At 41.3% G+C, this 14,222-nt stretch overlaps 2 protein-coding genes across 4 annotated transcripts in view; one reads left to right on the top strand and one right to left on the bottom strand.

The window, feature by feature from the left end:
- The window catches only part of LOC111144158 (XPC complex subunit, DNA damage recognition and repair factor), a 53,396-nt gene extending 48,796 nt beyond the window's left edge, over positions 1-4,600 (bottom strand). For 2 of the 3 annotated variants that reach the window (XM_022498330.1, XM_022498333.1), the window contains exon 1: positions 4,462-4,600. In XM_022498330.1, the coding sequence (XP_022354038.1) occupies positions 4,462-4,564 (103 nt within the window). In that variant the 5' untranslated portion in view covers positions 4,565-4,600. The remainder of the gene's footprint in view (positions 1-4,461) is intronic. The other variant, XM_022498332.1, reaches the window with a different exon arrangement.
- A 165-nt stretch (positions 4,601-4,765) lies between these two features.
- Positions 4,766-14,222, top strand: part of LOC111144211 (LSM3 homolog, U6 small nuclear RNA and mRNA degradation associated) — a 14,666-nt gene continuing 5,209 nt past the window's right edge. The window contains exons 1-3 of the mRNA XM_022498422.1: positions 4,766-4,872; positions 7,638-7,748; positions 10,744-10,839. Of these exons, the coding sequence (XP_022354130.1) occupies positions 4,852-4,872; positions 7,638-7,748; positions 10,744-10,839 (228 nt within the window). The 5' untranslated portion in view covers positions 4,766-4,851. The remainder of the gene's footprint in view (positions 4,873-7,637; positions 7,749-10,743; positions 10,840-14,222) is intronic.

Here is a 14,222-nt window from a genome sequence, read left to right as displayed (position 1 = left end):
TTTGTTCTAACACTAGATAAAATCACTAATTCAGTTCAGTTTCTTTACGATGTTTTATAAAAGGAATTCAGGCATTCTCATGCTTTAAACATTTTAACCAAAACACAAACAATTTCAAAATTCTTTCCAATCTGAGACGCTTCTTATTCCAAGGCCAGAAGCTGCTTAAAGGTTTATGACTTGACAGTTTGAGTAGGATGTTCCTGACATCAGAGGATTTCTGGATCTTTTCACACTTTTTAGCCATCTATGAACACATGTGCAAAAAAGGTGTGAAATGCTTCATTTTTACTAATCTAAAAACACAGGTGGAAGGATAACTCAAAAGCACCATTTCTTCCATACCAAACTTATACAGTTGGTTAAAAAGTACAACTGTGTCTATTTTTGTGCTTTGAAGAAAGAGTTAAAGGAGTCAAAAGGGAGCAAGAATGGAAACAAAAAAATCTGAATCAAAAAAATTTCCAAGGGCGCCTGGGTGGCTCAGTGGGTTAAAGCCTCTGCCTTCGGCTCAGGTCATGATCTCAGAGTCCTGGGATGGAGCCCCACATCGGGCTCTCTGCTCAGCAAGGAGCCTGCTTCCTCCTCTTAAAAAAAAAAAAAAAATTTCCACACGATTATTTTCAATCATTCCCCCCATCTGTGGTTTCAGTTGGTGGGGGGAAGGGATCAACCAGAGTAGAAGCCGATGATCCCCCTTCTGACACTCTCCTGAAGGTCAAGAGTAGCCTAAGACTATGTCACAATGCCTAAGTCATTCACTCAGTCACTTAGCATTTTATCATCTCACATCACCTTAAGAATTAGAAGGCTGAGTACAGTACAATTAAGATACTTTAAGAGAAAGAGAACATATTCACATAACTTCTACTACAGTATATTGTTTTAACTGTTCTATTTTATTATTAGTGGCTATTAATCTCTTACTGTGCCTAATGTGTCAATTAAACTTTATCATAGGTATGAACATATAGGAAAAAAAACACAGCATATACAAGGTTTGGTACCACCCATGTTTCAAGAATCCATTAGGCTGGGGGGTCATGGAATATATATCCCTGCAAATAAGAAGGGGGACTACTCTAATACCCGTAAATTTTTAAAATCTGCATGCCCAACCATGATATAATCATTATGCACATACATTAGAATATTAACTCAGTCATCTTTTAAGACAGAGGAAAATGACATGATAAAATGTTAAACATGCAAAATTGTTTTTACAGTATGGTTTCCACTACTTAGAAAAACAGATGAGAAGGAAATATGCCATTATTTCTGGATAGCAGAAATACAGGTTACTTTTTTTTTTAATTCTTTACACTTTTGGGGTCCCAGAGAATCCAAAGGCTATTTTCTAGGCCTCTCTTAAGATCTAGAGCTACCTAACCAGTCTCCTTGAGCTCAATATGGTAATTTCAGAAGGGCAGGAATTGTCACTTTGGTCTGCTTAGCCTTCTATTGAGGTTTTTAAATACCTGCTTAAAACTGCGAGTACTTAGAATAAAATATGAACTCCTTAACTTGGTTTCCAGACAAGGGTCCTGCTTACCTTTCCCGCCTCAATTCCTACTACTTGCTTCTCACTGTGTCCAGTCGTGTGCCAACCACGTTTCATTTCCTCCTCCGTCTTTAAACATACTGATTCCTCTGCCTATTAACTCTTCCCTGAGAACTTCCTTTGAAAAGCTCCTGCGGGACACTAATTGCTTCAAAGTTTCACCTCCTCAAAACAGGTGTCCCTGGACCACTGACTCTGACTTACTTCCCCCCAACCCTGCCACCCCCATGTCAGTTCTATTACCTTTACCTCTCTTCATAACTCTCATCACCATGTGAACTTATTTAACTTTTTATTGTCTGCCCTACCAAGACCTCCCCACAAACTGTAAGCATCGTGACAGCAGGGACCTTGCCTGACCCATTCACTACTAGAATTTTAGTGCCTAGAACAGTCTCTGGAAATAGCAGGTGCTCAGTAAATACTTGTTGAAGGAATTAATGAGTCACATCAATGAAAGCATTAACACAATGAAGAAACATGAAGAAATTAGAGATGCCCTAATAGAAACAAGGAAATACTGTGGAAGACGGTTTTCTTTGACCCTAAATGTTGAATGATGCCAGGGGTCACCTTGGCATGCACTGAGGTGCTGTTAGAAACCACACTGAAGGTCACTGAGTCAGTGTCACCTGTAGCCCAAACCACAGCCAGATTTTTCCTCCACCAAGCACAGCAGAGGTAGTAACTCTTCCTGGAAGCTGCCTTGGGAACTCACCGGTTAGCTCCTCCAGTTCAATTTCAGTGAAGCTTGGGTGCATCCTTGCCTACACCTAAGCTGAACTGATAGAAGCTAGGCCATCTGATTACCTGATATGGACCACGGCAGGAGTGCCTATCTCACTGAAAACTCACAACCACCCTGAAAGACAGTAATATGTTTCAGGGCAGCTAAACTATTTGTCCAAGATAATTTACACAAGTACATATGAACAACTACTAATTGTTGGAGCTGCACCAACCTGGCATCCAAATAAAGTGTTCAGCGGGAAGGAATGGTACCCAGGCAGGTGGAATTTCCATCAGATTACAACTTCTAATTTTTGAACTGTCGTATATTCAGAATATATTCTTTCTGACTGGAAATAAAAACCCCTTTCATAGCCATTTGCTAAAATGTTACTCATTCTCAAAGTCGCAGATCAAACATAACTCCTTCAGAGAGCATTTCCCAATCTCTCCAAACTTGATTATTCCTTCAGAAGCCACAAAGCCTGGTACCTTCTTCCAATGTATCACACTGTCTTGAGTATTTCTTGTAAACATCAACACTACGGTACTTTAAGCTCCTCCAAGTAATCTCTCTCATGTCAACTAGCGTGTGCACGGCACATATCAGGTATCCCAAAAATGTTATCTGAATGAGTAAATGAATAAAGTAGAACTCATAGCATTAACCATGAGGTTAATCACCTTCTAAGTTTAGAAATGACTTCCATTTGCCTATTTACTAACGGATGATGAACTTATGTAAAGAATCACAGGATTATTGAATCTAGGGTCATAGGAGTCCTTGCTAGTTACCTAATCCACACAGATTATTTCAAGAACCCCAGAAATCCCTTCTACAGCATGCTTTATGCAATTATTTAAGATATTTACTGAGGACTTAATAAATGCACAGCAAGAGAGAACAATATAGGACACAGCAAAAATAAAACATGTTTCATAAACTTAAATTGTGGGAAGATAAGCAAAAAAGAAGTAAATTAACAAGATCATTACATTATGTGACAGAGGCTGTTAGGGCCTGTGACAGAGAGTACCTGGGGAAGATCACCTTAGATAAGGCACTCAAAGTGGTGTGATTTCTGAAGGAACAGAAATCTGCCACCCTAGAGCCATGGAGAAAGGAACATCAAAGCCAAAGGCTCACGGTGAGAAATAACATGGCATGTCTGAAGAACAGAAAGGAAGCCAGTAGAGAGGGTATCTGACAGAGTCATAGGAGACAACAAGAGAAGAAGCAGCAGCCAAATCACGTAACGTCTTGCAAGCCATGGTAAGGAATTTGGATTTTAGGCCAAGAGCAATGGAAAGCCACAGGTCTGACAGAGGAACATGGCATGATTCGATTTTTTTTTTTTTTAATCACCTGGGCTGCTGGGTGGGAAAACCACTGCAGGGGGATAAAGAAAAGTAGGGAGTCCAGTAAAGAGGCATCTGTAATTGTTCAACTGAAAAGTAATGGTGGCTTTAGGCAGGGATTGTGACCGTGGAAACAAAGAGAGGTGAAGAGATTTGAGATACAGATGGATTAGATGTGTACCTGTAAGGGAAAGGTGTGCTTAAGAGCTAATTTAATTTCTGAAATGCCATATATTCAGAATGGGAAAAGGTGGGGAAATAGGTTTAAGGGGGAAATCAGGAGTTTTGCTTTGCCCTTGACAAATATAAGAAATATATTTGATATCCAGGTGGAGAATTCAGATTGGATCCGAATCTGGAACTCTGGGGTGAGATTTAACTGAAGATATTATTCTGGGAGTCCGCAAACTACAGCACTCTGGTCCATCCGTCTTCTGGGACCACAAAACAACTGCAATGCCTTTTTCCCTATTCAGCTGTTTGCATCTGCAGGAGGCTGGAGCGTATCCTGTGGGTAACCGGGAGGAAAAAAGAAGCTACGCGCGAGAGCCAATGTCAGGTAGAACTCCAGGGGGAACGCCTAGGGCGCATCACTCCTCACGAGGACTAATGAGCAGCGACGTCGATAAGGACTAGAGCACAGACACAACCGCCTGTCTCCCCCTGCAGCGTAACGTCGTCTCCTCTGGGAAGATGGACACGGGGCAACCTACGCCCCCCACCTCCCAGAGCCCGGCCTCCCCGCTCCCCGCACCTTGCCTCCTGCCCTCCACCAGCATATCCCCCTAAGGCCGGCTAGATATCGCTCTCACCCGCCTCCTTCTTCTCACGCCCGGCCATGCTCTCGCCCTTGGCCTTCCGGCCGCAGGGTTCGCGTCCTTGCGGCTCCCTACCGGCCGCGCGCTTCCGAACCATATTGCCCAGGCAAGACTCCCCTAGAGAGTGACGCACCACACCACGGAAAGCTGAGAGCGGACTCCGCCCCACAGGGGGAAAGACACCGCAACGCCCCTTCCTTACGGACCTAATTAAGCCCATGAAGCTCCGCCCAGCCTCAAATGACCAATACAAACACTATGAAGCAAGACGGCGCGTAGCAGTCTGTTCTCCTTCCGTCGCATTGCATTTTCGCATTTCCGGAGACAATAACGAGGGGCTCGCGTACTCCCGCGAGAGGAGGGAAAGGGCGCAGGGTTTGAAACATGGCGGACGACGTGGACCAGGTGAGTGAGTTCTGAGGCGCTCGCTCCAGGAGTACTTCTTTGCTACGGGTTCTGGCCCCGCTGGGCTTTGCGTACCAGGGCTACCCTTCCAGCCTCACCGGAAGGTAGCCTGTCATGCCGCCTGTTTCTGGGTTATCACGGCTTTAAGCTGCCTCTTGGTAACCGCGCCTCCTCCGAATTTTGTCTCAGGCCCTGAGATGTTTTCCTTTTCGAAGCCAGCCTGAAAACTACTTATTCTTCATGCTGTTTACTTCCTTTCTCTTGAATCTCATCTTCATCTGCAGGATGAGAATGATTATCCCTGCCTGCCTTACGGATTCTGATAGAAAGCGTGATAATAAAGCTTACTAGTTACGATTATTGAGCGCAGCAGTTTCATTTATCCAACAGATACGTAGTAAACATCGGCTTTATATGGTTAGATACCGTTCTGTGCACCAGAGACACCGGCATTGACGAATATCCCTGTCCCCACTTGGAGCTTATATTCTGGGGAAGGGCAGATAATAGAAACATGTGCAATAGGTAGGAACTGTGATGTGGTATGAGGAAAACAAGCAAGGAATCGGTATATAAAATAGGTTAATGGTCCTGCAGGCTTTCTCATCTGCTCTTCTTTTCCCCAAAATCCTTTTCCTCAGATATATGTGTGGGTCAGGCCGCAACTTAAGCTTTCTCCTGAAATCTCAGCCTCAAGCAGGACTCATGTGGCTGCCTACGTAAAACAGCACTCTTTCTTAGTCGTCTTGATTTTTCTTCATAACATGTTGTTAATATTAAATATACTCTTCGTTATTCAGTGTCTTATCTTCCCTTCCAGAATATGAGTTTTGTTTGTTTGTTTGTTTGTTTGTTTTTTAATTTTTAAAGGTTTTACTTGTTAGAGCACAGCAGGGGTAGGGGTAGAGGGAGAGAGAGAAACTGACTCCCCACTGAGCAGGGAGCTGGTGGTGGGTCATGATCCCAGGACCGGCGATCATGACCTGAGCTGAAGGCAGATCCTTAGCCTACTGAATCCAGGCACCCAGAATATGAGTTCTTTAAGAACAGGAGTTCTGGGCACCGTCCTGACCATCCTGTTTAGAACAGTGCTGGAAACACTGAACAAATAATTTACTGAACAGATGAATTGGTTAATCCTTTGAAATGGCAGTATTTAAAGCTACAAGAGGAAGAGTATGTGGCTAGTGGGCATTCTAGACTAAGCCTAAAGAAGCGCTAGGGCTCTGTGGTGTGTATCTTATAGTATTACTGTATATTTGTTAATATGCCTCTCCCCACTAGAATGAACTCCTTGAGGGCAGGGACTGATCTATCATCTAGTAGTTGGTTAGCTCTTCCTTAACAAACACCTGTTTAACTGGGAGTGGGAACCAGTTTGGTTCCCCACCCACCTCCACACCCCAATCTAGCTTTTTTTTTTTTTTAAAGATTTTATTTATTTATTTGAGAGAGAGACAGTTAGAGCATGAACAAGGAGAAGGTCAGAGGGAGAAGCAGACTCCCCATGGAGCTGGGAGCCCGATGCGGGACTCTATCCCAGGACTCTGGGATCATGACCTGAGCCGAAGGCAGTCGTCTAACCAACTGAGCCACCCAGGCATCCCCCAATCTAGCTTTTTAAGCTGTAGAGCCTGTAGCATTCAGTCACATACCTTCACTAGCCTAATGTACTCACTGAAGAAGCTCTCCTTGAATAATCTCATCAACTCCTGGCTTCAACCATCCCTTGCATTTGGATGACTCAAAGTCATCTTAGCCCTGATCTGTCACAGTTCTTTAATTGTTAATAACAAGAATCATTTCTAAGTACTCTCAGATCTCCAGGTACTACTTTAAATACATTAAATATGTTGATTTAATATATTAGCTCATTCTACACTCACAAGATACGAAGGGAAGACCTGGCTTCCTCATTTTACTAACAGGGAAGCTGATAATTAGAGATGGCATGATTTTTAATCTGAATTCATAAGTATCACAGGGTGTCTGGGTGGCTCAGTTGGTTAAGCATTTGACTCCTGATTTTGGGTCAGGGTGGTGAGATCAAGCTGCAAATGGAGCTGTGCACTGGGCATGGACCCTGCTTAAGATTCTGACTTTCCCTCTGCCCCTCTATAAGTGACAGTACGTACTGTCTCATAAATTAAGTAATTGATAATACAGGTTTGAATTCATGTAAGTATCAGATTCAGGAGTTGAACCCATACTGCCTGACTTCAAAGCTAGTGCCTTCAACCAGTATTCTATATATTCATCTTGTGGCCAGTTGGTACCCTAAACTCAACCTGACCCAAACTGAACCCATAATCTTCCCTCAACATTCATGTTTCCTTAGCATTCTAACTAGTGTGTGTGGTAATCATTAAGTGGATGTTTTTCAAATCACTAAGTGATATTTGAGGTAAGGCTAAAGTCCCAGAGAGTAACTTCCTATAACTGAAATTGGGTTAGGCAGTTTGGATTTTGAGGGAACAAATAACAGTGAAGATTATTTTGCCGTAAAACTGCTTCCTGTGTATGTATGTTTCAGCCTTCATTTATACAGCACTTACTATGATCCAGGCTCTGTTCTAAGCCTTTGTACATGTCATTTAAGCCTCACAACAACAGTATTAGATTGGCACTATTATTACTCACATTTTACATACTCGGAGACTGAGTCATACAGGGGTCAAGTAACTTGCCCACAGTCACACAGTATAGCAATGATTTGAACACTGCACTCTCTAGTTCTGTATTACTAAGCCTGTTTCTTTCATCAGCAACAAACCACCAACACCGTAGAAGAGCCCCTGGATCTCATCAGGCTCAGCCTGGATGAGCGAATTTATGTGAAAATGAGAAATGACAGAGAGCTTCGAGGCAGATTACATGTAAGTAAATTTATTAAATTACTTTGAAATCAGATTATTTCCTTGTCATCCCTTACTAACCCAACCCCTTTGAAATATAAACACTGTCCAGTGTAGAGGAGTATTTTGAGTGTAGATAAGAGAAAGGTAGGTCATCCATATTTGTATAAGCCAGATGGAACTGCATTTTGTTTATGTTTTTAACATGTTTTCCCCTCACAGAAATGATGTGTTTATTAAAGAACATTTTCATTTCTTTCCTTCTGTTTATATGTAAATAGCATTTAGTCTCCATTCTTACTTCAGTGTTCTTTCAGTTACTGACATGTACATAAATCTTTGTTTTCTTGTGACAAAAATTAAATAGCATAGAAGTACATAGAGTGAAAGGTATAATCCCATTTTTTCTTTTGCTAACCACTTAAAAATCAGGTCTGTGGTCTTTCAGATCTTTTCTGTATATTTACACAAATATACATATATATGTGATCACATGCATATATATGCAGTGTATACACCACCTCTAAATAAAAATGGATCTTACTATACATGTTTTTGAGCACCTTTCTTTTTCACTTAATCTTTCTTGGAGATTATTGATCATGAGTGTATATAAATCTTTATTCTTTTTAATGACAGCATAGAATTCTATATGGTAATAGTGGGTTTTTAAGACTGTTCTCTATTTTGGGGCGCCTGGGTGGCTCAGTGGGTTAAGCCTCTGCCTTCGGCTCAGGTCATGATCTCGGGGTCCTGGGATCGAGCCCCGCGTCGGGCTCTCTGCTCGGCGGGAAGCCTGCTTCCCCCTCTCTCTGCTGCCTCTCTGCCTACTTCTGATCCCTCTCTCCCTCTGTCAGATAAATAAATGAGATCTTTAAAAAAAAAAAAAAAAAAAAAAAAAGACTGTTCTCTATTTCTTGCTACTATAAATAATGCTGTAGTATGTATCTTTATACATATTTCTTTGTGTATATCCTCAAATATTTCTACAGGTTTGGTCCTTTGAAGTGGCACTATTTATTCAAAAGAGTATACTGAACGTTTTGCTCTTTCTTGACAACTCGTTCTTTTCCTGAGTATATTGTTTTTATTACTGCCATTCTACCTTAAAGTGATTTAAAATAGCTAGTATTTTTGAGCATTAATTACATGCCAAGTGCATTTATTATAAATGTTTTGTGTGGGGGCACCCGAGTGGCCCAGTCAGTTAAGCGTTCGACTCTTGATTTTGTCTCAGGTCATGATCTCAGGGTCATGGGATTGAGCCACACCTCAGGCTCCACATTCAGCACAGAGTCTGTCCCTCTCCTCCGGCTCTTCTCTCAAATAAATGAATGAATTTTTTTTTTTAAGATTTTATTTATTTATTTGACAGATCACAAGTAGACAGAGAGGCAGGCAGAGAGAGGGGGAAGCAGGCTCCCTGCTGAGCAGGGAGCCTGATGCGGGGCTCAGTCCCTGGACCCTGAGATCATGACCTGAGCCAAGGACAGAGACTTTAACCCACTGAGCCACACAGGTGCCCCTTGAATGAAATAATTAAAAAAAAAATAAATGAATAAGTTTTGTATGTAATACCTCATTTAACCTTTAGAACAATTCTGTGAGGGTAGATACTTACTAATCCTGTTTTGCATTTGAAGAAGCTCAGGCTCAGAAAGGTGAAGTTACCTGCTTAAAGTTTAACATCCAGTAAAGGAAGGGCCAGAATAGGAACTAGGCCTTTTGACTGCAGCCCTACTCTTTTTAAGTACTTTGATTCTACTTTCCATAAAACCTAAAGTGAAGGAAGTAGGGACCTAGGGAGACAGTAGCCTTAATAATACACAGCTAGCTTTACGAGAAGAGGGACCCCCGGAAATGGAATAGTGGCAATTTTGCCAAGAAGAATAGAATAGTGCTTAATCATGTGGGCCAGTGGCACGTGGACAGGCACCCCCGGTCTATTATGTTGTCTGAGCTCTCAGAGGCTTCTTCTGTTCCCTGCTAGACTTGATTACCTCTATACTGAATGGCCCTCAGACTTTGTGTGTTTGTTTTCTGGCTCTCATATAGATTTTTGCTCTTGTTAGTGTGCTTTGCTACCAGTTCGCCATGTGGCTGATTGGCTACTTTTATTTTCATACAGTCTGGTCAGCCATTTAACACTGTTACAGGTAAGCCTCAGTGGGTTCTGAGTAAGGCCCCTGGAGTTTAACCTTTGAGTAAAATACATGAGTTTTGGAGTTTGGATTGAGGACATCCCTGAATATCAGAATTGCAGCATTTATTGATTGAGCCCACAAGTGCCAAACACAATTTATTTTGGCTAGATTTTCAGTGGGCAGAGTGTTGCTCTACTTACTTTACATGATGGTGTTTAGGACAGGGAGGGTTGAAGGGCGGTATCCTGTGCCTTTGGGAGACTGCAGTGCCATCATCTTAGCAGTTAAAGAATTTTATTTCCTTTACTGTCTCTTTCCTGTCATGCTGTTACAGAGAGAATTGAAAGAAGTCTACTGAAAAGTGATGAATTTCCCTTTTTTCATAATTAAATATTACAAATGATGTGATTGCCTTGGATGACCAGTAAGGTGGATACTTTTAAAAAAATAATTTCAGGGGCGCCTGGGTGGCTCAGTGGGTTGAGCTGCTGCCTTCGGCTCAGGTCATGATCCCAGGTCCTGGGTTCGAGCCCCGCATCGGGCTTTCTGCTCAGCGGGGAGCCTGCTTCCTCCTCTCTCTCTGCCTGCCTCTCTGCCTACTTGTGATTTCTCTCTGTCAAATAAATAAAATCTTAAAAAAAAAAATAAATAAAATAATTTCAAGTTATTTTGCATAAACTCATACAAACAGCTTTGTACTTTTATCAGGTTAAATTATCACTGGAAATAATTTGTGAAGAAACAGTATATTATTAGCAGAGTTATTCTTTGCTTGCATATAAAATTTGTGGTATAAGTATTGTGCAGAAGACCTGTTCATAGTTTCTTAATTTGATTATTAAATTTCTTGGTCCCTCACCTTTCCACTTCAGGCTTATGATCAGCATTTAAATATGATATTGGGAGATGTAGAAGAAACTGTGACTACTATAGAAATTGATGAGGAAACATATGAAGAGATATATAAAGTAAGTCATGCAGTTCTGTTCCTTACTTTAAAATGTCAATTGTTCTTAGTCTCCAGCAGCTTCACACTTACAGGAAGCCTGTCATGATTTGATACCTAAGAGGGCTCAGTAAAGTATAGCAATCCAAAGTAAAAGCTTTGGGGTCAGACAGACCTGGTTTCTAGTACTGGTCTGGCCATGTCCTATCTAGGATACACTGGGCCAGGGAATTAACTTGGGAGATTTAATTTCCTCATTCTTTAGTGGGAATACTACCACTACCTCATAGGGTTGCCATGGTTCATGGATACATGAGAGTGTAAGATGCCTGTGTATGCTAATATATGAGAGTAATGCTGGACAATGTTGTTAATGTTTGATATGGATCTGAGCTATAAAAACTAAAACTGAGAAATTCTAAAAATACTCCTTAAAATTAATAGTAAGCCTAGTACATGTTAGCATAAGTAACATTCTTATTTAACAATAACTACTAAAAATGGTGAGAAGCATCTTTATTGTACCTGTTTGCAAATTTCTTTCATACCTGGCTTATTTGATGACATCTAGATTCTCATACCTTTCTCTGCATTTAATCTGTTGTGATATGTTACTGTTGAAGAAAATACAGCCTCACAGAGAGGTAGTTAGAAAAAGGAGGAGTATTTTTTGTGGATATTCGCCTTTGATGCTACGTTAAAACTCAACAAGTGGTAGTTTCTTAAAGGTTAGATGCCGGATGTCTGGGTGACTCAGTTGGTTAAGCATCTGCCTCACGTCATGATCCCAGGGTCCTGGGATCGAGTCCTGCGTTGGGCTCCTTGCTCAGTGGGAAGCCTGCTTCTCTCCCTTTGCCTGCCACTCTCCCTGCTTGTGTGCATGCTCGCTCTCGCTCTCTCTCTCTCTCTCTCTCTCTGACAAATAAATAAAATCTCGAAAAAAGAAAGTTAGTTGCATTGTGGCATCTGAGACCATTATCAGTGAACTTCTCATACTCTTATTATATGCAAATTCATTGGTCTACTTTCGTCCTTTCAGTGGATTTGTTACAGTGCAGGATTCTGTAACATCAGGCATGGCACTTATCATTTGGAAAATATCAGTTTGTGGAGTTACGCAGATCTTCTGAATGTTGGCATATTTCATTTTTCAATATAAAAGAAGAAAATTGCACTTTTAAGTCTTCTAAGTATTGGGAAGCCAGTCTGATGCTCCTAGAGCATAGTGGTTTAAAATGTAGACTGAGAGTGTAGGACTGGATTTAAATTTTGACTCCCTTGCAGACCAGCTATTTAATTGTACCACACTACCCAACCTGTCTGTGACAAGTGTCCTTACCTATAAAATGGAGTTGGTAATAGGACCCACTTTATACAGCTATTTAGGATTCATTGAGAGGTTATGTGAAAAGCCTTTAGATTAGCAATAGGCGCATAGTAAGTGTTCAGTTGTTAGCATTTGTTGGTTTTTGTAGTTCTGCTTTATCCTGGCTTTCTGTCTTCAACCAGTGCTGACTCCTTTACAGATTTTCTTCCTTTCTTCCTGTAAACATGGGCTTTTAAATTTTGATCTACATTTTTTTCCCCTCAGACCCATCATTTAGTCGCTATCCTATGTGATACGCCAGGAGTCCATTCCAGTAATCAGTACAGCACCAAAGCTTGGGCTCTTCACAGATCTAGGCTCAAATGTTTGCTGCCGGTGATTAGTTTCATGACCTTGGGCAAGTTAGAGAAACTTCCTAAGCTTCGGAGGCTTCTGTAAAATGACGACTATGCCCACCTCCCAGGATTACAACAAAATGTACTAAATTCGGTATGTGTAAAGCTCTGGCATGTGGTGATTGGTGCCATTATGATTGTGGATAAATCGGTGTCTGCAGTTTCTTTCCTTTTCTGATCTTCACTCTTTCATATCCAGTATTCTAACTGAAAATATTTTCCCTGTGGATGTTATCTTGAACTCATGCCTCTAAAGCTAAACTGCTGGTGTCCTTCACCTTCAACACAAGGTCATTCTCAATTCCCTATTTCTGTTCACGATTTTCTACTATTTAGACCATAAATTGCAGAATTTTCTTGGACTTCTCTCTTTCAGTCACACTGATCAATAACTAATTAGTTGATTCTTCCTTCATGCTGATTTAAATGTGTCATTTTCTTTCCTATTGCCATGACTCTAGCTCAGGCATTTCCACCTCCATTTCAGCCCATGCACAACTGAGTGCCAAAGTAATTGTCTCACATAATGCTTTCATTTGTTACATTCATGCTTAGAGACATTTAAAGCTTTCTATGGCCTACAGAGCAAAGCACAAGTTCAGGCTAGGTTAAGACCCTTCTTAGTGTGATTGAAACTTTCTGGTCTCCTCTCTGATGACTCCTCTGGCCATATTGGTCCACTTGAGTCTTCAGAGTGTGCCCTCTGTAATCCTGCTTCTATTTCTTTTCCCATAATGTGCCCCCTAACTGGAACGTTGCCCTTTCCTTTTTTCTTGCAATGCCTGTTTCAAGAACTGCCTCAGTCCTAACTCCTCAGTGACACTTTCTCTGACCACCTGGGCCTTCTTTCTTCCTTTGGTCATTTCCTCCTTTGGTTGGATCATCTAACCTTTGGTACTCTCAGCTGACACTGATCTTACTGACTCTTCATTTCTATAACCCTTTTCATCTTGTGAGCTATTTGATAGCAGAGCCCAGGACATTACTCATACTGTTCCCCATAGTGCCATGTTAGCTACAGGTGATGAGTATATGTGCAGATTGTTAGAGGAGTATGGGGGAGGGGAGTAGGAGAGATAACAGAGATAAAGTATAGATCTTCCTTAACATACAGTGGGGTTCCAGCCTGACAAACCCACTCTAAGTTGAAAATACATTTAATGCACCTACCAAACATTGTAGCTTAGCCTAGCCTACCTTATATGTCTCAGAACACTTATGTTAGCCTGTAGTTGCCCAAAATCATCTAGCACAAAGCCTAGTTTGTAATAAAGTGTTGCATAATCCATGTAGTTTATTGAATAAAGTACTGAAAGTGAAAAATAGAATGGTTGTTAAGTGTATTGGTTGTTGACCCTCTTGATCATATGGCTGACTGGGAGCTGTGGCTGCTGTCACTGCCCAGCATCACGGGAGAGTGTTGTACTGCATATAACTAAGACCAGGAAAAGATCAAAATTCAAATTTTGAAGTACAGTTACTTGTGAATGCTTTTTGCTTTCATACCACAGTAAAGTCAAAAGATAATAAGTATAAAGACATCCAGATGGCCAACAGACACATGAAAAAGTGCTCCACATCACTCGGCATCAGGGAAATACAAATCAAAACCACAATGAGATACCACCTCACACCAGTCAGAATGGCTAAAATTAACAAGTCAGGAAATGACAGATGCTGGCG

The sequence above is a fragment of the Enhydra lutris genome, unplaced genomic scaffold (genome assembly GCF_002288905.1).
Source record: "Enhydra lutris kenyoni isolate GAN:26980312 unplaced genomic scaffold, ASM228890v2 scaffoldscaffold10, whole genome shotgun sequence".
NCBI classification, from domain to species: domain Eukaryota; kingdom Metazoa; phylum Chordata; class Mammalia; order Carnivora; family Mustelidae; genus Enhydra; species Enhydra lutris.
Note: the sequence above shows the minus strand (reverse complement) of the source record. Positions and strands in the feature narration are given on the sequence as shown.